The 21,508-nt window shown below is 34.0% G+C and overlaps 1 protein-coding gene across 3 annotated transcripts in view; it reads left to right on the top strand.

The window, feature by feature from the left end:
* LOC137395146 (lymphocyte-specific helicase-like) overlaps positions 1-9,272 on the top strand; it is a 31,253-nt gene extending 21,981 nt beyond the window's left edge. For 2 of the 3 annotated variants that reach the window (XM_068081970.1, XM_068081968.1), the window contains exons 16-18: positions 3,574-3,765; positions 8,451-8,672; positions 8,742-9,272. In XM_068081970.1, coding sequence (XP_067938071.1) covers positions 3,574-3,765; positions 8,451-8,578 — 320 coding nt within the window. In that variant the 3' untranslated portion in view covers positions 8,579-8,672; positions 8,742-9,272. The other variant, XM_068081969.1, reaches the window with a different exon arrangement.
* The last annotated feature ends 12,236 nt before the right edge of the window (positions 9,273-21,508 follow it).

Here is a 21,508-nt window from a genome sequence, read left to right as displayed (position 1 = left end):
TCTATTAAAGTCACTTGTTCATCATTCGTAATCATGTTTCTCCTTTACGTAGGTTCAACATGTGAGGATGTTGAGGATTGTGGGCCTTTAAAGCACATAAATTACATAATTTTTTTATTATATATTTCAATACATCAGAGTCTTGGCTTTCGAATGAGCCTATATTCAATACACAAAGAATAATAGAACCATGAAAAACGGTGCCAAAAGTATATCCTACAAAAAAACACTTAGTTCAGGTTCTCAAAATGTGATGTCACAATTATTATTTAGCCTTAGGTAGTCGATCCCTTTTGCTGCCATTGAGGCTGCGCTTTTCTGTGACAATCGGTGCTGTTAAATCCAGAGAGCGCTAATAATAAACTAGGATTCTAGATAATCAACAATGCCCGGGATCGTGCTAACACCCGACCAATACAAACACATGTTCTGAGTTAATTATGCTTCAATAAATGTACTGTCGTTGATAAATGTAATGAAATCACATCGATTAAATTGTGACCTGCGTTGCGTGGCCCTAGGACTATATGTTAATCGCACTTTCGCGAGATCACGCAATGTTGAAACTAATTAGTCTCAGTCGCGACCCTCAACATCACAATAAAATGAGAGGGCTAGTGCATAATATCATCGGGAAAACATAGTATGGTGCTTGGAATCTGAGTTATTTATCATAGAAATAATTGGTACATGGAGAACTAATGACACTGATTCCTTTGTTATCTTCATTGGTTCTCTGGAGTTGTCCTATCTTCGCCTGACACTAGCGTCATTATCGTAGTTGATAAATATGAGCGGTAACCGATAAAATAGGCGGTAAGAGCACACAACACCGCATATGAAAATTGTGATGTCACAATTTCCGAGCCTATGCCAGTAAACATTTCTGCGGTAGAGCTCTGGGGAAATCCTATAAACACCAACCAATGTCTGTCTCACCATGGCAAACAATAGCTCATTCGAAAGCCAAGACTCTGATGTATTGAAATATACAATCAAAAAGTTATGTAATTTATGTGCTTTAAGAAACACGATGAATTGTGTCACAAGCGCATTGCACTTTTACAATTCACAAAACGTAATAGGAAAATATCGAACTGCGACGGCTTGTAGGCCGAAAATGCTCGCGGTGGAATCTCACTGTATCATAGTATGAAAAAGATTTATGTATTTTATATGCCATAAAACGTCTATCTGAATGCCATGGCGCTCTATTTTTCAACCTTTTCCCTGTAGTGGCGTTTAAATAGAGTTGGCGTTCACATAGCGGCTGGCATTGTACTTTTCAAATAGCTCGTCAGAATTTTGGGAAGATAAATTTAACCCTTTTATGGGCGAAGTGAATTTTACCTACATTTTGCACTATTCTTCGGGTAAATCGACATTAACCCTTTCAGATGCAAGAAATCTGCTAACTTACCTCTAACTTGTCAAATATCTCTAAATAAATATGTGTTGGGAAGCTGAAAAATATCTCTTATCATTTGATATTTATTGCTTCCAATTAATCTGCGATGATATTATAGCCTGTGCCTTGCTTTGCAATTTGTTAAGAGCTTTCAATTTTTTATTTCATTCTAAATTTGAAGGCATATGTTTATTTTATATCTATATTTAATAATGTTGCATAAAACTAATTGCACTCATTGATCTGTTTGCTACAGTTTGCAGCCAAAACTAGCTTTTTATGTGCAATAGAAGAAGAGTTACAAGCCCGATCCATTGTAAGCCGAGTTGAGATAACCACAAGGATGTTATCAAATTGTATATAAATCTGCAAATTTATAAGTTATATAATGACAATCTATCAAATGCTACAAATATATATATTCATGAACAAGTGACATTAACAAACCACACTTATATTACAAGCAGAAACAAAAATATTTGCATCATTTGCTCGGATAGCTGTGTTCTGATTGTTGCTTTCGACGGAACAAACATCTCCGGGTTGTCCAATACCTTCCACAATGTCATCTGACCTCAACTTTTCTGCATTGCTGAACTAGTTCATATTAGTGTCTAAACAATTTTTTGAGCAGAGCAAAACGTTTGTGCGTTGCATTTAGCACAAATAATGATAAACCTTTAGCCCCATGGCCACTAACTTTTAGCCTAAAACTAGTCGTTCATGTACCATCGTACATGTAAACCGTTTTTCACATACATCGAAGTATCATGACCGTGTTAAACAAGGAGCCACTATCAACCTGATATGGTTATTAATTATTTTTATGGTGTTGCTTTCAAAGTTTTAACGAAAAAACTGAAAAACTTTGGAGTTGCAATATGGACTTTGATACGAACAGAAACAACGAAAGAATTAATTGTTATTGATGTAACCGAGTCATTAATCTACTGATCCCTTGCTATTGTGGGTTCATAAAGATCATAGAATGTCAAAGTGGCTGTCAAATGGAGGAGGCGTTCAATTAAACGGTGGCGCTCTACTTTCTAACCTTTTTCCTATAGTGGCGGTCAAATAGAGATGGCGTACAAATAAAGGTGGCGTTCAAATTGAGGTGGCATTCGAACAAAGGTGGCGTTCAAATAAAGGTGGCGTTCAAATAGAGGTGGCGTTCAATTAGGGGTTTTACAGTGTCTTATTTTTATACCTATTTTTAATAAATATTTCACACCCAGCGAAGTACTGAAGTCACGAATTTTGAACCGAGAACTAGCGAAGGACTACTGTATGACTTTGCATCTGTCCACACTAACAGCCTCACCAATAACAGCCTCACCAATAACAGCCTCACCAATAACAGCCTTACCAATAACAGCCTCACCAATAACAGCCTCACCAATAACAGCCTCACCAATAACAGCCTCACCAATAACAGCCTTACCAATAACAGCCTCACCAATAACAGCCTCACCAATAACAGCCTCACCAATAACAGCCTCACCAATAACAGCCTCACCAATAACAGCCTCACCAATAACAGCCTCACCAATAACAGCCTTACCAATAACAGCCTCACCAATAACAGCCTTACCAATAACAGCCTCACCACTAACAGCCTCATCAATAACGTCTTGAGATGGTTTGATGCAGTCTCATTAAGGAGTGCAAAGACATCTGATGGATAGCTTTTCAATAATTATTGTTTGTTAAAGGGGTATGTGATGTCCTGCCTAATAGTGAACATGCTGAAAAACCTAAGGCATCAGCTACTGTTCTTTAAATTAGCGATTGCAATTACGTTTGAAAAATCTTTAGTACCAATTTGTTTGAAATCACAATTCCGAACTCGCGACAAGGTTTTTAAATGAATGTTATACCGCTTATCTTTCTAACAGATTTAGTTAAAGTATTATGCTGAGATGGCCAGATCTCATATTGGTTGGTTTTTTGTTGAAGGTTATTGCATGCCTCCTCAGCAATCAAGCCTGCATGACTAGCATGAGAATTCCTAAAGAGTATATGGTTCTAGTTGTTTTGGTATGCCAAGTAGTTTTTCTATGCACTAAGTTCAGCTATTGCATATTTATATGAGTAGATATGGTAGAAAAGTTTGCCATCATGTTATTTGTGTGCAGCATTCTGTTATTATCATTTCGTTTCAACAGAGAAATTCAAAACAGGGATGACAAAGTCGTACACAGACACCTGCAAGTCTATCAGTTCTCAGGAACTCCTCGATCTCCTCAAGTCAGATGACCATGATGGTGTCATCGAGATGAACACCAGGAAGGAAGTAATCAGCAAGAGAGACCTAAATGCCCTTCTAGACAGAAGCTCCCTGAATGAGGAGTGGCAAGGTAGACCATCCTTGCTTGTTTCTCTATACCAGATTTGTTTATTTATTATTCATGCTCCAGACATGTCAACTTGTTTATTTACTATTCATACTCCAGACTTGTCAACCTGTTTATTTACTATTCATACTCCAGACATGTCAACCTGTTTGTTTACTATTCATATTCCAGACTTGTCAACCTGTTTATTTACTATTCATACTCCAGACTTGTCAACCTGTTTATTTACTATTCATACTCCAGACTTGTCAACCTGTTTATTTACTATTCATACTCCAAACTTGTCAACCTGTTTATTTACTATTCATACTCCAAACTTGTCAACCTGTTTATTTACTATTCTTACTCCAAACTTGTCAACCTGTTTATTTACTATTCATACTCCAGACTTGTCAACCTGTTTATTTACTATTCATACTCCAAACTTGTCAACCTGTTTATTTACTATTCATACTCCAAACTTGTCAACCTGTTTATTTACTATTCTTACTCCAAACTTGTCAACCTGTTTATTTACTATTCATATTCCAGACTTGTCAACCTGTTTGTTTACTATTCATATTCCAGACTTGTCAACCTGTTTATTTACTATTCATACTCCAGACTTGTCAACCTGTTTATTTACTATTCATACTCCAGACTTGTCAACCTGTTTATTTACTATTCATACTCCAGACTTGTCAACCTGTTTATTTACTATTCATATTCCAGACTTGTCAACCTGTTTGTTTACTATTCATATTCCAGACTTGTCAACCTGTTTATTTACTATTCATATTCCAGATTTGTCAACCTGTTTATTTACTATTCATACTCCAGACTTGTCAACCTGTTTATTTACTATTCATACTCCAAACTTGTCAACCTGTTTATTTACTATTCATACTCCAGACTTGTCAACCTGTTTATTTACTATTCATACTCCAAACTTGTCAACCTGTTTATTTACTATTCATACTCCAAACTTGTCAACCTGTTTATTTACTATTCATATTCCAGACTTGTCAACCTGTTTGTTTACTATTCATATTCCAGACTTGTCAACCTGTTTATTTACTATTCATATTCCAGACTTGTCAACCTGTTTATTTACTATTCATACTCCAGACTTGTCAACCTGTTTATTTACTATTCATATTCCAGACTTGTCAACCTGTTTGTTTACTATTCATATTCCAGACTTGTCAACCTGTTTATTTACTATTCATATTCCAGATTTGTCAACCTATTTATTTACTATTCATACTCCAGACTTGTCAACCTGTTTATTTACTATTCATACTCCAGACTTGTCAACCTGTTTATTTACTATTCATATTCCAAACTTGTCAACCTGTTTATTTATTATTCTTACTCCAAACTTGTCAACCTGTTTATTTACTATTCATATTCCAGACTTGTCAACCTGTTTGTTTACTATTCATATTCCAGACTTGTCAACCTGTTTATTTACTATTCATATTCCAGATTTGTCAACCTATTTATTTACTATTCATACTCCAGACTTGTCAACCTGTTTATTTACTATTCATACTCCAGACTTGTCAACCTGTGTATTTACTATTCATACTCCAGACTTGTCAACTCGTCTATTTACTATTCATACTTCAGACTTGTCAACCTGTTTGTTTACTATTCATATTCCAGACTTGTCAACCTGTTTATTTATTATTCATACTCCAGACTTGTCAACCTGTTTATTTACTATTCATACTCCAGACTTGTCAACTTGTTTATTTCCTATTCATACTCCAAACTTGTCAACCTGTTTATTTACTATTCTTACTCCAAACTTGTCAACCTGTTTATTTACTATTCATATTCCAGACTTGTCAACCTGTTTATTTACTATTCATATTCCAGATTTGTCAACCTATTTATTTACTATTCATACTCCAGACTTGTCAACCTGTTTATTTACTATTCATACTCCAGACTTGTCAACCTGTTTATTTACTATTCATACTCCAGACTTGTCAACTCGTCTATTTACTATTCATACTTCAGACTTGTCAACCTGTTTGTTTACTATTCATATTCCAGACTTGTCAACCTGTTTATTTATTATTCATACTCCAGACTTGTCAACCTGTTTATTTACTATTCATACTCCAGACTTGTCAACTTGTTTATTTCCTATTCATACTCCAGACTTGTCAAGCTGTTTATTTCCTATTCATACTCCAGACTTGTCAACCTGTTTGTTTACTATTCATACTCCAGACTTGTCAAGCTGTTTATTTACTATTCATACTCCAGACTTGTCAACCTGTTTATTTACTATTCATACTCCAGACTTGTCAACCTGTTTGTTTACTATTCATATTCCAGACTTGTCAACCTGTTTATTTACTATTCATATTCCAGACTTGTCAACCTGTTTATTTACTATTCATTTCCAGACTTGTCAACCTGTTTATATACTATTCATACTCCAGACTTGTCAACCTGTTTATTTACTATTCATACTCCAGACTTGTCAACTTGTTTATTTCCTATTCATACTCCAGACTTGTCAAGCTGTTTATTTCCTATTCATACTCCAGACTTGTCAACCTGTTTGTTTACTATTCATACTCCAGACTTGTCAAGCTGTTTATTTACTATTCATACTCCAGACTTGTCAACCTGTTTATTTACTATTCATACTCCAGACTTGTCAACCTGTTTGTTTACTATTCATATTCCAGACTTGTCAACCTGTTTATTTACTATTCATATTCCAGACTTGTCAACCTGTTTATTTACTATTCATTTCCAGACTTGTCAACCTGTTTATATACTATTCATACTCCAGACTTGTCAACCTGTTTATTTACTATTCATACTCCAGACTTGTCAAGTTGTCTAAAATTTCCTTATAAGTTCTACGCGAGAAGTCGTATTTGAAACTTTAGTAAAAATATTCATCTGTTTCCAGTTGAAACTTAGATGTTTGACATGCTTTATTTTTATGATATTTAAAGGTTGACTTGCAACAAAATTCACATTACAGTTATTTGGTATCAAACGATTCACCATGTATTACCCTGTTGTGTAGTAGGTGCACAATATGTGGGAATGTGATTACAAGCTCTTAAAAGCTAAAAAACGAACAGCTAATCGCAGCCACACAAGACCGCCGTAGTTTGGATTCTCTTTTTAAAACGGCTCAAATGTGACGTAGTTGTGGTAGATGGTATTGGTTTACACTTTCATGCAACCTTATTCGTCGAAATATTTTCACAAATATACTTCACGCATTCAATTAAACCATGTCTATTGTTCTAACGCGTCTGTTTTATCGTCATTGTAATGCTGTCACTTTTAGCAGTGATATCTTATAACTTACTGTAAAATTTCATTAAATTTTTTAACCTCAGCTCGAAGGAGTACATATCATTGTCTGATAATCAAGACGAGCCTGTTGGTCACCTGTGATAATCGAAAAGTGCTGCAAAAATTATTTGCGAAGTATTGGGTCACATGATCAGATTGCGACTTGACGATTAGATCAAGCCGAAACAAAACTGTAAAGTAGCGAGCATCTATATTTGATACGGGGACTTCGATGAAACCCGAAGTGTTTGTCATAAACTAGTGCTATGATAAGTTTCATATTGAACTTTTTATTGGCCTTTCAATTCACGTGAGAACATACGTGACAAGACGATAACCAAATTTCGTGGTTACGTCATCGAAATAAAGAGATTCCAATCTACGGCGGCTATTCGTTTTTGAGCTTTTAAAAGCTTGTAATCACATTTCCACATATTTGGCACCGACAACACAACAGAGTAAAGCATGGTGAATCTTTTGATACCAAATAACTGTAATGTGAATTTTGTTGCAAGTCAAAATTTATTTATTTGATTATATTAATTAATAATTAATTTATAAAAGCAGATAATGAACAGCAGTGTGTGATAAACTTCAATTCTTTCCTGCTGGGTGCCTAAGAAATTTGCTTGATATCAAAGCGTTCAGAATTATATCAATAATAAATCTATCATCGTAAACAAGATTCGAAGATCTTAAACAAGATTCGGTGATACACGAAATGGAGAGGAAAACTGCCAACCAGCGGAAGTGTTTTAAGTCAAGTTGGTGGTCAGCTGCATAGCATTATTGTTCATGCTCTATGTTTATTCTGACTTGAACTTGCTGACTTGAGGTTATTTTATGCTAAAATTACCCAACGATAAAGCTCTTTGCAACTGCTGTCACATAACATTTGAATATCATAATTTTACGATATTATAACCTGTTTTCAAAAATGTTTGATACTTACCAAATGAACTTTTCATTTATATTATTAGTATATTATCAGTAATTGAGATTTATTGTTCCTGAATGCCAAGTAAACAATAGATACATTATGGTGTTGAATTATGAAACATTCAGAATCTTTCTCTTATCTGCTGCAGCGAAATCAAAGCTTGTGGTTTGCGCTTTGATACTATAAAGTTATTTTTTGAAAATGAATTATGAAACATTCAGAATCTTTCTCTTATCTGCTGCAGCGAAATCAAAGCTTGTGGTTTGCGCTTTGACACTATAAAGTTATTTTTTGAAAATGAATCCATGGAATTTTAAGAATCGAATTTGAAGAATTGTTTTTACCTTTTTGCTAGTTTTGCTTGAGGAGAGAATGATTCACAAAAAGCCAGGTCAGCTCAAAATATTTTTACGTGGCATGCTGTTTGCAGCAACACAGGCTAAAGGAGAAGATGTCAAACGTAAAAGAGTCAAGAAACCAACTCAACTAGCGAGTAAAAAATCAGACCTGAGCAGAGTGTTCAAGGTAATTGATGACAAAGTATCTGATGATGTTTAGTAGGGCAATCATGACTGATTTAGTAGGTCAATCACGGCTGATTTAGTTGGTCAATCATGGCTGATTTATTGGTCAATCATGGCTTATTTAGTAGGTCAATCATGGCTTATTTAGTAGGTCAATCATGGCTGATTTAGTAGGTCAATCATGGCTGATTTAGTAGGTCAATCATGGCTGATTTAGTAGGTCAATCATGGCTGATTTAGTAGGTCAATCATGGCTGATTTAGTAAGTCAATCATTTCTCATAGTCAGAATAAACACTAATTTTTTGTTGTTATTTTTTGGTTCATTTCTGGTGCACTGGTTTATTGGGTATTAGGGTTGTCGGCACTACATGAGAGTTGCCTAAATACGTTCATATCGGCTACTTCAATCGATTCTGCATAAGTCTTTCGAATAATGTTGTCTCCACATAGATTTGGTGTAGGACTAAGTTTGTCTCCACATAGGTTGCAGTAAAATTTTGATTGTTTCCACGTGTTCGTAATCAACCAATGTTATCTGCACTTTAGTTTGTGTCAGAGACAGGTTTAGGTTAGACAACCCTTGCTACTTTCTGAGTCTCACTCCACAAAGTATTATAGACTATATTTTAGGTAAAGTATTTTTACACTCTGTTGTTTAACTTCTAAGTATTATTTTTCTTTTCTAATCATTTATTACGCGTATTCAATAAATCAATAAACCACAGTTTATCTCTGACTCAGTCATTTTCCCTTGCTTTTCACTAGTGATTTTAAAATTAACCTTTACCTTCACGCCACAGCTTTTTCGCTCTGATGTTTGAAGTACATCAGCGTGTAAGCTAACATGTGAGTTTTAAAGCACACAGGCATGTGAGTTATAAAGCGCACAGGTATGTGAGTTATAAAGCACACAGGCGTGTGAGTTATAAAGCACACAGGCATGTGAGTTATAAAGCACACAGGCATGTGAGTTTTAAAAAACACAGGTATCTAAGTTATGAAACATCGCAGACACTAACATAGTGGCCATAAATATTTTAGCGTATTACCGGTATTTGTGTAGTATGACTTCTTTCTATAAAACACACCAGTACTATATCAGCTATAAATCACACCAGTACTATATTAGCTATAAATCACACCAGTACTATATCAGCTATAAAACACACCAGTACTATATCAGCTATAAAACACACCAGTATAATATCAGCTATAAATCACACCAGTATTATATCAGCTATAAAACACACCAGTATTATATTAGCTATAAAACACACCAGTACTATATTAGCTATAACACACACCTGTACTATATCAGCTATAAAACACACCAGTACTATATCAGCTATAAAACACACTAGTATTATATCAGCTATAAAACACACCAGTACTATATCAGCTATAAAACACACCAGTACTATATCAGCTATAAAACACACCAGTATTATATCAGCTATAAAACACACCAGTACTATATCAGCTATAAAACACACCAGTACTATATCAGCTATAAAACACACCAGTATTATATCAGCTATAAAACACACCAGTACTATATCAGCTATAAAACACACCAGTATTATATCAGCTATAAACACACCAGTACTATATCAGCTATAAAACACACCAGTACTATATCAGCTATATAACACACCATTATTATATCAGCAAGGAGGAACTTGTAAGCTATATGTTATCTTCATCCACAAATACATCAATTTTAACATCTGGTGTTGCATTGGACGAGTTTTTCTTCCCGCATACCATGTTTCTCATAATTGGTCACCCTGATATACCATCCCTCCTGCTCATGGCACTCTAAAGGATCTGCTTTGAAAGGTAAGTGCTTCGGCTTGTTTCTGTCTAAAAAGTGATGTTTTTACCGAAGTGCCATATTTTTAGCTTAATTTCACATTTTTGTCTCACGTCTTACAATACTACTGTGTGCAATTGTTTTCGATAGACAATGTGTCTAGCTAGATACATAGAATATTCGGCATTTATGTTTTAAAGTGGGTTTAAAAACGATCTAGTCAGGCGATGATGGCCTCTTGACTATTTCTACCTCTAAATACAAGCTTCCTCTGTTTAGTTCATATTCAAGTTTCACAAAAACTTTCTTCATTGAATTTGGTTGTTAGAGGCAAAATCGATACAGTGCTAATCTAAATAGCATCCGCTATTGTATGATCACTAAGTCTACATACAGACTGCTCTTCATATTGACATCTAAACATAGGTTTCATGTATAACTAAACACCTTAAGATGTAAAATATTTGTTATTACTTTTTCACTGAATTATTTATTCTGTTTACACGTATAATTGTTGTTGCATATGTTACATTATTATTGGTACATGACGTGTAGTAACAAGATCTCTACTCAATTATTCATTGAATATCATCACCAGTTGCTGTCAGAAAGTGGTCTGTGTCGCTGCTGTCATGATGCCTGGTGTTTTCAATGCTGCCAAGATTCTCCTCCTCTTGGGTTAGTGATCCAAAATTGTTATTATTGTTATAACCGTTCCTTTAATTAGCTCTGAATTCTTTCTAGTTTTTATATTCAGATTTTAAAAAAGGGCACTTAGAGACGCCGAAGAAAATTGGATGATGATAAATCATCAACTCTGTTTTCAAACAACTTACACTCATTCAGTTTATTTACTTACCTTTATCATGAACACCTGAAAATGCCATATTAGCAAATGCATGCTGTCCACCTTTTATTTATTATAACCAAAACTATTTTTCAACCATACGATCACAAAACTTTATTAAATATTTTTATACTCAAAGTAATTTCCATCATGTCATGCTCAGAATTGCTCAAAATGTTGCTGTTTTCCAAGTAAAAAAAAATCCGGCAACTTTAAAAACAAAACAAAAAATATAACATCAATAAAAAATTAAAAAGCTAAATTAATTTCAATTTTACCTCCAAAGTTAAATAAATTACATATTGATTATCGCCTATTACTTACACTTCCAATAGCTTGTCTCTATGATAACAATAATAACCTTGTTGATTACTACTGCAGTGTTTACAAGTAATTTATTTGTCACAATTCATTTTTATTAATTCTATGTTCTTTAATACATATTTTTGTATTTATTTGCTTGCTATACTTGTAACATTTATTATTGATCTATCATAGGGTTTTGAGCTGTGTAATAAATTGCAGTGTATTCTTAAAAGAATATTTACTCCAATAAATCAATTTGCAGGCTTTGTAACGCATTATTTTTATATTTTAAGGTTCAACTTTAGGATGTTCAATCACCAGTTGTGAGTGAAGGCACTACATCTGATAAAATTAATTTATTTGTTTTTAAAATACTAAGTTTGTTGGTTCAGCATAGATACTTGTTTGATCGTCGGCGACCTTTGTAACGAGTGGGTCCAAATCGGTGAACTATTGCCATCACGCCTTTACGATCTGTCTTGATACAGATGATAAGCAACATTCATGGAATATTGAGCTTATGCCTTTCTCTGTTGGTGTATTTCTAGGCTCTGTACACTTACTCTCTATCACTCGTGAAGAAAGCAAGCAAATAGATTTGTTGGAGGGCCACAAAATCATTGATGTGTGTCCAGACTACTGGAGAGCCAACATAATCTATCTAGCCTCTTACAATCATTTAGGACGATACAACATTACCAGTTCGACTTTAGTGCAATTGGGTAGGTCTGCAACTTATATTTTTTTACAATAGATGAACTTCTCATCTTTAACACCGCAGTACTCAGACTGAAAATTACGTAGGATATTCAATTTAGTTTGCATCAAGTTGCACCTGTATTTTATAAAAACAAAATTTTTATATTATTACGCCAGTTTAAACTATGACATTATTACACTATTTATTATCATGTTTCCTGCTTGATAATTCTAGGATGCTTACCAGGTTACTTCACATTTGGAAGGAGCTAAATGAAAATAGCCCCAGGTCACATGACCTGTTGTAAACCAATCAAATTTGGCATTATTGTGGAGCTAAAAGATTACACATTCTTACCTAAGTCGAGGTTTTTTATTTGAATGCATGCTAGAGCAACACTACAATGCTGTTGTTACGTATACATCACATGGGGTATTATTAGTAATAATTGACACAAGTTGTTCATGCTTGTGATATCATCTTACTTGGGAACTCAAATAAAATTGCTCATGACAACTAAAAACCCCATAATAAATTTTTTTGTTACTCGGAAGAATGTTGCTAACAGTTTGTCATAAGCCGAAAGATGGCATTAAATCCAATCTTGTTTAGTATTTCCATTTTTAACTATTGTTAAGGCTACAGAATATAACATCCGTTTTCTCTGTGTCTCCATTCTCTTATTCGTTAAGAGATTTTAGTGTGCGTCTCATAATATTGCCTAATGCAATATTATTGAAACAGTTGTGCATGATCTGCATACATATCTGTGTATATTTATACATATATTTGTAAAGTTCTACACAAATGAACACCGTGTACTGGCACGTAACCAAGTATTCTTAAAATTGCTTTTAGCCGTGATCTTCACTTCAAACTTCATTAAGGGAACCGTACTGGATGTCCCCTCTAATTTGTTCTGCAACGATATAGAACTTTCAAATCAGACATTCCAAATTTCTTAGCACATGCTCACTCATTGATTATTTATGACTGATGGAGTCTCTAGCTAAAATGCGCCATAAAGAGAGAGAAATAACTAATAATAAAATAGAATGTTTTTATCATCCACTGGTAATATTAGAATATAAATATATATTTTATTAGATGTTAAACATAAATTTAAGCACACATGTGGTCTAGTAGAACTTTATTTTCAGATCAGCAATCAATTATACAGTAGATGCTCCCACAGCGTAAATAGTCCAAAACGTTCACATTATGGGGATTTTACCGTAAACCAACAGTAAAAATTAAAATGGTACATCTAAATTGCCTAATCCATTCTAAAAATTTTCAAGCTCATCCCGTTGGCCATACAAAAGAAAAAATTAATTTAATCTTTGATTAAATGACTGCACAGTAACTGTGGTATTATTTGTTTGTTTTTTTTCATTTTCTTTTTTTCATTTTCACTTGGTTTAAGGTTCATGATTATGATAATTTTAAATTAAGTTAATAGGAGCGCACATCTTCAATGTCAATCCAAATAGAATTTTTCTACATGGAAAGGTCTACGCTTGAAAGAAAAAAATTGAATGTCTAAAATAAAATAAAACAAAAATATATCATTACTATAATAAGAGCGATGTCTGTCCATCCTTCTGTCCGTCTGAAGCCAGAGTTGAAGGTTAGGATCACACATCAACGAGACTCCAGCTCAACAATCAGCTTGGTAGACCGACATTCCTACACCGGTGCCAATCAGCAAATTTTGATATTTCTGAATAATTATCTAGCTACTTGTTATCTGCGCTTTATTAGCGCCTCTGGCGATCTCTCTCGGCGCACTAGTATATTTAATAGAGATACCCTATATGTCAGGGTGCTAGTATATTTAATAGAGATACCCCTATATGTCAGGGTACTAGTATATTTAATAGAGATACCCCTATATGTCAGGGTACTAGTATATTTAATAGAGATACTCATACACGTCATTTTCTCTTTCTAAATCAGGGGTCAGAAACCTTTTTGATTGAGAGAGCCACAAAACCCACACGTTTCAAAATTTAATTTTAGGGGAGCCATATGTATATTTTAAATCTCAAAAACAAAATGAAAAAAGAAGAACAACAAATTTAGTATGTTTGAGCAATTTTAGAGTGTAAGAAAAATAGATTTATTTTGAAAAGTTGGTATTATGAAAAGTACTTCTTACTATTGATGCGACTTCTGATGCTGCATGTTTTTGCTGATATCTTTGTACTCCGTTTGATACGTGGTGAGGTTCAGCTTTATGTAGGCATTTAGTCTTCCATCTGTTAGTCGTGACTGCAGGTTCGTTTTAATATTCTTCATGTGTGAGGATGACTGCTCGCATGCATATGTAGAGCCAATCATGGTCAAAATGTACAGCGGAGTACCGAAAGCACTAGAAACTCTTGACTGCACGCGCCACATCAAAGAGTTGCAAATGAAAATATATTTTTGTTAAATGGACAATTTTTTTGTTTGTTGCTACTGTAATTTCAGCATTATTTTTATTATTATGTTAAATAAATTAACAGCAAAATTATGGATTACTTTTTTACTGATTTATCAAAGAGCCAGATAACATCATCAAAAGAGCCACATGTGGCTCGAGCCATAAGTTCCCTACCCCTGCTCTAGAGCGACAAGAGAGAAAACGATATTTCAAGACCAACTATGAGATTCTCGATTTTCAAATCGAATTGGAGAACTTACACCAACTGGACGCTTCACGTTTTATGCAGTTTTCAAGTAATTCGAAGCAACAACTTTACTTAAATTATTCATGTCAAGTAAAATTTGGATTATTGGAGGTATACATTACGGAGCGTCTACTGTACAAAACTATTTATTACTGTATTACTTACTATAAGGCCATTATAGTGAGGATTTAGAAAATCAACATTGATGACCTTCACATAGAGTGATAAACACATGAGAATTTATCCTAATAATATCAAGATGTCTTCTAAGGCATTGATGCTAATTTTGAATGTTTCAAAATGAGTTGAACCTTTGCTCTTCTCTTAATCTTTGTTGTGATACCATCTTAGTGCTCGTAGACAGTAAAGCTTTTTCAGAAAAAGCGCTTGTCTGTTAGAATATCGGTTAAAAAAGTCAAAGCGAGCCTTATATTTTATTTGCCGTTCTTCATGCTAATAAATTTAGTCCTAACCATTCAAAGAAGAGAACCAATGCTTTATGAGACACTGATCATGGCTTCATAGCTAATCCATTTAAACTCCATCTGACATGAGAATTCATCCCTTCTATGAACTCAAATTCTAATACCTGTTGAAAGATGTCAGTTAATTTATCACGTTTTAATTTATGACAGTGAAGGAGTGCCTCTGTCTGTTAATCACATCACTTAAATCAAATAGAATCTTTCAGGATATTAGGCTATTTTTATCTGGTGCGGACTTTGCGCTGGATTAAGTTGATCTTGCGCCCTCTTCTTTTAACAAAGAGAATAGAGATTTGGACATGGCGTTTGAGTCTCATAATGCCCCCGAAGCTGTCATTCTTTGATATATTACTGTTATGAACGTGAATAACCGTTCAAGGGTCTCTTTACATGATGTTTGCTTTAAATCAGTAAATGGGTGTCTATAAGTCACGCTTTTCATTTCAGCTTTTTCAGTCACTTTTCTGCAAAAGCTTAAAAAACCTTTTTTGATACAACCAAAAGTATGCAGAGCTTTAGTTTGCAAGTATTTGTCTCCTGTTTACAGTTTGGCTCCGCGGAGTCGAAGCTCATCAAATTTTGTGCAAATATTGTTACTTTCCGTTTTAACTGATGGATGATGTGAAATTGTCACATTGTTGTCTATTACAGTTTACAGTGCAACTAGTATGGCCCAATAAGTGGCTTCTGATTGATACCATAACTACATACGGAATATTTTATATTATGGTCTTTTGACCAGAGTTCTGTGCTAATAGGCCTTACAAAATCCCAAGTTTAGAAAAAATGAGTAACAATATTGTAGATACAAATAAGAATATTGACTTGATTTTTAGTTTCTGCGTTTAAGGTTATTGCTAAAAAATTGCAAAAATCTTTTATATGCATAAAGTAATAAACTACTAAATAAACCTGCCAATAGAAAATCTGCACTTGAGTTTTGCATGTTTACGACTAGACTTGTGATGATGGAGAGCTGCTCGAATATTGCATTTCTTCAAACTTGACTGTTAGATTAATCATTAAAGTTGTCTAGTGGCTTTGTAAAAACTCTCCTGTTGTTTGTTATCTACGCAACCTTGTCAAATGTGGAGTTATCTACTATTACAAATATTCTTAGTTCTTAGCTTTCTTAGTAAGTTACATGTATATATCATATGATATAAACACTAGTACAGTTAGTAAGATATATACCATATGATATAGAGATTAGTATCATTAGTAAGATATATATCATATGATATAAACACTAGTATCCTTGGTAAGATATATACCATATGATATAGACATTAGTATCCTTAGTAAGATATATATCATATGATATAAACACTAGTATCCTTAGTAAGATATCTATCATATGATATAAACACTAGTATTCTTAGTAAGATATATACCATATGATATAAACACTAGTATCCTTAGTAAGATATATACCATATGATATAAACACTAGTATCCTTAGTAAGATATATATCATATGATATAAACACTAGTATCCTTAGTAAGATATATACCATATGATATAAACACTAGTATCCTTAGTAAGATATATACCATATGATATAAACACTAGTATCCTTAGTAAGATATCTATCATATGATATAAACACTAGTATCCTTAGTAAGATATATACCATATGATATAAACACTAGTATCCTTAGTAAGATATCTATCATATGATATAAACACTAGCATCCTTAGTAAGATATATACCATATGATATAAACACTAGTATCCTTAGTAAGATATATACCATATGATATAAACACTAGTATCCTTAGTAAGATATATATCATATGATATAAACACTAGTATCCTTAGTAAGATATATATCATATGATATAAACACTAGTATCCTTAGTAAGATATATATCATATGATATAAACACTAGTATCCTTAGTAAGATATATATTATATGATATAAACACTAGTATCCTTAGTAAGATATCTACCATATGATATAAACACTAGTATACTTAGTAAGACATATATCATATGATATAAACACTAGTATCCTTAGTAAAATATATATCATATGATATAAACACTAGTATCCTTAGTAAGATATCTACCATATGATATAGACATTAGTGTCCTTATTAAGATATATATCATATGATATAAACACTAGTATACTTAATAAGACATATATCATATGATATAAACACTAGTATCCTTAGTAAGATATATATCATATGATATAAACACTAGTACAGTTAGTAAGATATATACCATGTGATATAAACACTAGTATCCTTAGTAAGATATATAACACATGATATAAACATTAGTATCTTTAGTAAGATATATATCATATAATGTAAACATAACCGTTGAATCAAATTGACTTTTTATAGAAATATCATTATTGTGGTCTGATGTAATTGTTGTTGTTGTCAAACAGTTTGTTTCTGAAAAATGTACAATTATATGTTTGTAACACTTTGTATAACTAAAAGCTTTCAGTCTCTCCATTGAACTAAAATAGAAGGCTTTGTATTTACTGCCAACAGGAAGCTCTTACTTCCAGAAATTTTTAACATTTGGTTGATTTTTTAATGTAGAGTTTCACATTATTAACTTTTTCAGGGTCTTATTTCTAGCAGGCGTAGTGGCTAGTCTCTTCCCTACAGTTTAAGGTCAAGGTCGACTGATCTTTACTATTAATATATGTAGTGCTGTCTCTTATTGCAGCCATGCTGTCAGAGACCTCAGAAATTGAGAACGTAGTACACTATGGTTCCCATACTGAAGATGTGCTTTGGATCACAGGTTCCAACGACTCACATGGACTTTATGTTGCTATGATGACTCTATCAAACATGACTACGAAGTTTTATGCTCCAGCTCTTTGGAATCCAACATGCCATTTTATTTATTCCTTTGCTTTGCACCCAGACCCTCCCAATCAACCTCAACCCTTTCTTCTGTGCTACAGCATTGATACCTATCAATTTGTACTGTTTTTGCTATCAGAGTTTCTGGCAAACGTTTGGGTTGGGCGTCCAGTTGAACCATCAAGTATTCAGGATTTGCACCTCGAAATTGCAAGGCACACCCAAACATGGTACTGGACAGCAGTTATAAACCAGGAAATGTTTGTGCAAGTAGAGGAAGAGCACGGCACTGCTAGAGTGCATTGTGTGACGAATTATTCTATATATGACCAACTCCTCTGGTTCAATACATCATATCTCTTTCTCTTCACCTTTGATAATAGTGTAAGAGTATGTGATTTATTGAGTAATGAATGGGCGTTCGCGAGCTATGAGATTGAACATTCGGTCTCACGTTTCGACAGTTTTGTGATTCAGGAAGACGGATCTAAAAGCCTCTTTATTGTAGCCACACCTGACGATCAGAACTGGTTTATTCACAGATTCAGCTTTGGTAAGATATTACTAAGAACTGAATTCCTTTTGTTAAGCACCTGTTAGCGCATGCCAAGACCGCATCTGTACATGCATGCAGAGCTTCTCAGGGTATGAGCACCTGTCAGCGCATGTTGAGACTGCATCCGTACATGCGTTCAGAGCTCCTAAGAGAATGAGCACTTGCTAGCGCATGTTGAGACTGCATATGTACATGCATGCAGAACTCCTAAGGCAATGAGCACATGATAGCGCATGTCAAGACTGTCTCTGTACACGCGTGCAGAGCTCGTAAGGGTATGAGCACCTGTCAGCGCATGTTGAGACTGCATCTGCACACGCGTGCAGAGCTCCTAAGGGTATGAGCACCTGTTAGCGCATGTCAAGACTGCATCTGTGCATGCGTGCTGAACTCCTAAGGAAATGTGCAATGTTTGAGCAGAACTAGGACACAATATGTTTGTACTGCGTTTTGCTAGATAATTCTATTTATAACCTATAATCTATTCTATTTATAACCTATTTATGATCGGTTAATCACATTTATGACAACTCTCTTTTTTGTTTTAGCACAAAAAACTAAAAACACTTCCAATCAACTATTTGTACCATGAATTAGAAAGCATACGTGAAGTCAAAGCACATCACAGCTATTTCTTGTCTGATTTCAAGAAACAAAAGGTTTTAGTTAACAAACCCCATCAATACCAGAGATGCTTTGGAGCAATTCAGTTCTATGAACTGCTTAATACAAAGATGAATGTAAATCGAAAGCATGCAAAGTTTTTAAACCTTGACAAAGCAAAACCAGTTTTTTTTATAGAGCTTGGCGAATGCTACTAAATATCAGTCATTAAAATTATTATCAATACAAAAAAAGTTTCCTGCAAAATGAATGAATGCATGATTCGATGTTTCGAATCACCAGTATTCATGTATTAACCCTAAATGCATTTTTCATGATTAGGATTTTGATAACCTGACTGCAAATACCGTAAAACCTCTATTTGAACGTTGTGGTTCTCTATTTTTTAATCCTACGTCTATAGTGGCAGTCAATTGGAGGCGGCGTTCAAATAAAGGCTGGCAGTGTATTTTTTAAATGGCTCGTCAGAATTTTCGGAAAATAAATTTAGTCCTATTATGGGCAAAGCAAATGTCGCCTTTATTTTGCTCTTTTTTCCGATGGAGCAATATTAAACCATTTGGACCCAATAAAACTGCTAACTTACCTCCAAGTTTTCAAAGATCTCTTGATAAATATGCATTGAGAAACCGAGAAATATCTCTACCGGCTGATATCTATTGCTTGCAATTGACCTGCTATGATATTATAGCCTGTGTCCTTCGCAATTTGTTGGCAAATTGGGTGACATATTTTTATTTTAAATCTACATTTAATATGTTGCATAAAAACTTATTGCACTCATTGATATTTTTGCTACAGTTTGCAGCCAAAACTAGCTTTTTATGTACAATAGAAGAGGAGTTATGAGAGTTGATCCATTGTAAGATCAGATTACCGCAAGGATGCTATTAAATAATATATAAATCTGCAAGTTTATGAGTTATATAATGACAATCTATTAAATGCTACAAATCTATAATCGTGAACAAGGGACATAAATAAACGAACCATACTTATATTACATGTGAAAACAAAATTAATGTTTTTAAAACAAAAATATTTGCATTGTTTGCTCGGATAGCTGCATTGATTGTTGCTTACGATGAATTGAACAACTTCTAGTTGTCCAATACCTTCCACACTGTCTTCTGGCTTCAACTCTTTTTCTGCACTGCATAACTAGTGGATATAAGTGGCTAAACAATTTTTTTTTTGAAGAGCAAAACTTTTATGTTTTGCTTTGCGTTTAAACGTCTGCTTAAACGCAAAGCAAACGTTTACGTTTGCGTAATCTATTAAATGTTACAAATATATGTTCATGAACAAGGGACATAACCGAACCATACTTATCGGTGTATTACATGCAGAAACAAAAATTAACGTTTTTAAAACAAAAATATTTGCATCGTTTGCTCGGATAGCTGCATTCTGATTGTTGCTTTCAATGGAAAAAACATATTCCAGTTGTCCAATAGCTGCCACTATATCTTCTGGCCTCAACTTTTCTTCTGCACTGCTAAACTAGTCGATATTAGCGTCCAAACAATTTTTTGACAAAGCAAAGCCTTTACGCGCCTCATTTAGCATAGATGCAACATGGAAATGTTTACTCGCTAAACGTAACCTTTGGTCCAAAACTTGCAAACCATTTTTATATGCCTGTTTTTTGAAGTATTAAGACTATATTAAACAAAAGATACTATTAGCCTGAGACAGTTATTGATTATTTTTATGGTGTTGCTTTCCAAGTTTCAACGAAAAGAAGCGAAAAGCTTGGGTGTTTGACAACGAGAGAATTGATTGTTATTAATGTAAATGGTTCATTATCAATGCAAATTCGTTGACGTTTTTCTACTGATCACTTGATATTATGGGTTCATAAAGATCAAAGATAGTCAAAGTGGCGGACAAATAAAGGTGGCGTTCAAATAGAGGGTGGCGCTCTATTTTTTAACCCTTCTCTCATTGTGGCGGTCAACTAGAGGCGGAGTTCAAAAAGAAGTGGCGTTCAGTTAGAGGTTTTACGGTATCTTGTTCAAGCTAGCTGCTAGAAAAATGTGGATTACTCTGATTTTCTCTCAGATTATCATAACAGATCATCTTCTGCCACATATTGAATTGTTTACTTGTTGTAT

This window comes from Watersipora subatra, chromosome 4 (genome assembly GCF_963576615.1).
Source record: "Watersipora subatra chromosome 4, tzWatSuba1.1, whole genome shotgun sequence".
Taxonomy (NCBI): Eukaryota; Metazoa; Bryozoa; class Gymnolaemata; order Cheilostomatida; family Watersiporidae; genus Watersipora; species Watersipora subatra.
Note: the sequence above shows the minus strand (reverse complement) of the source record. Positions and strands in the feature narration are given on the sequence as shown.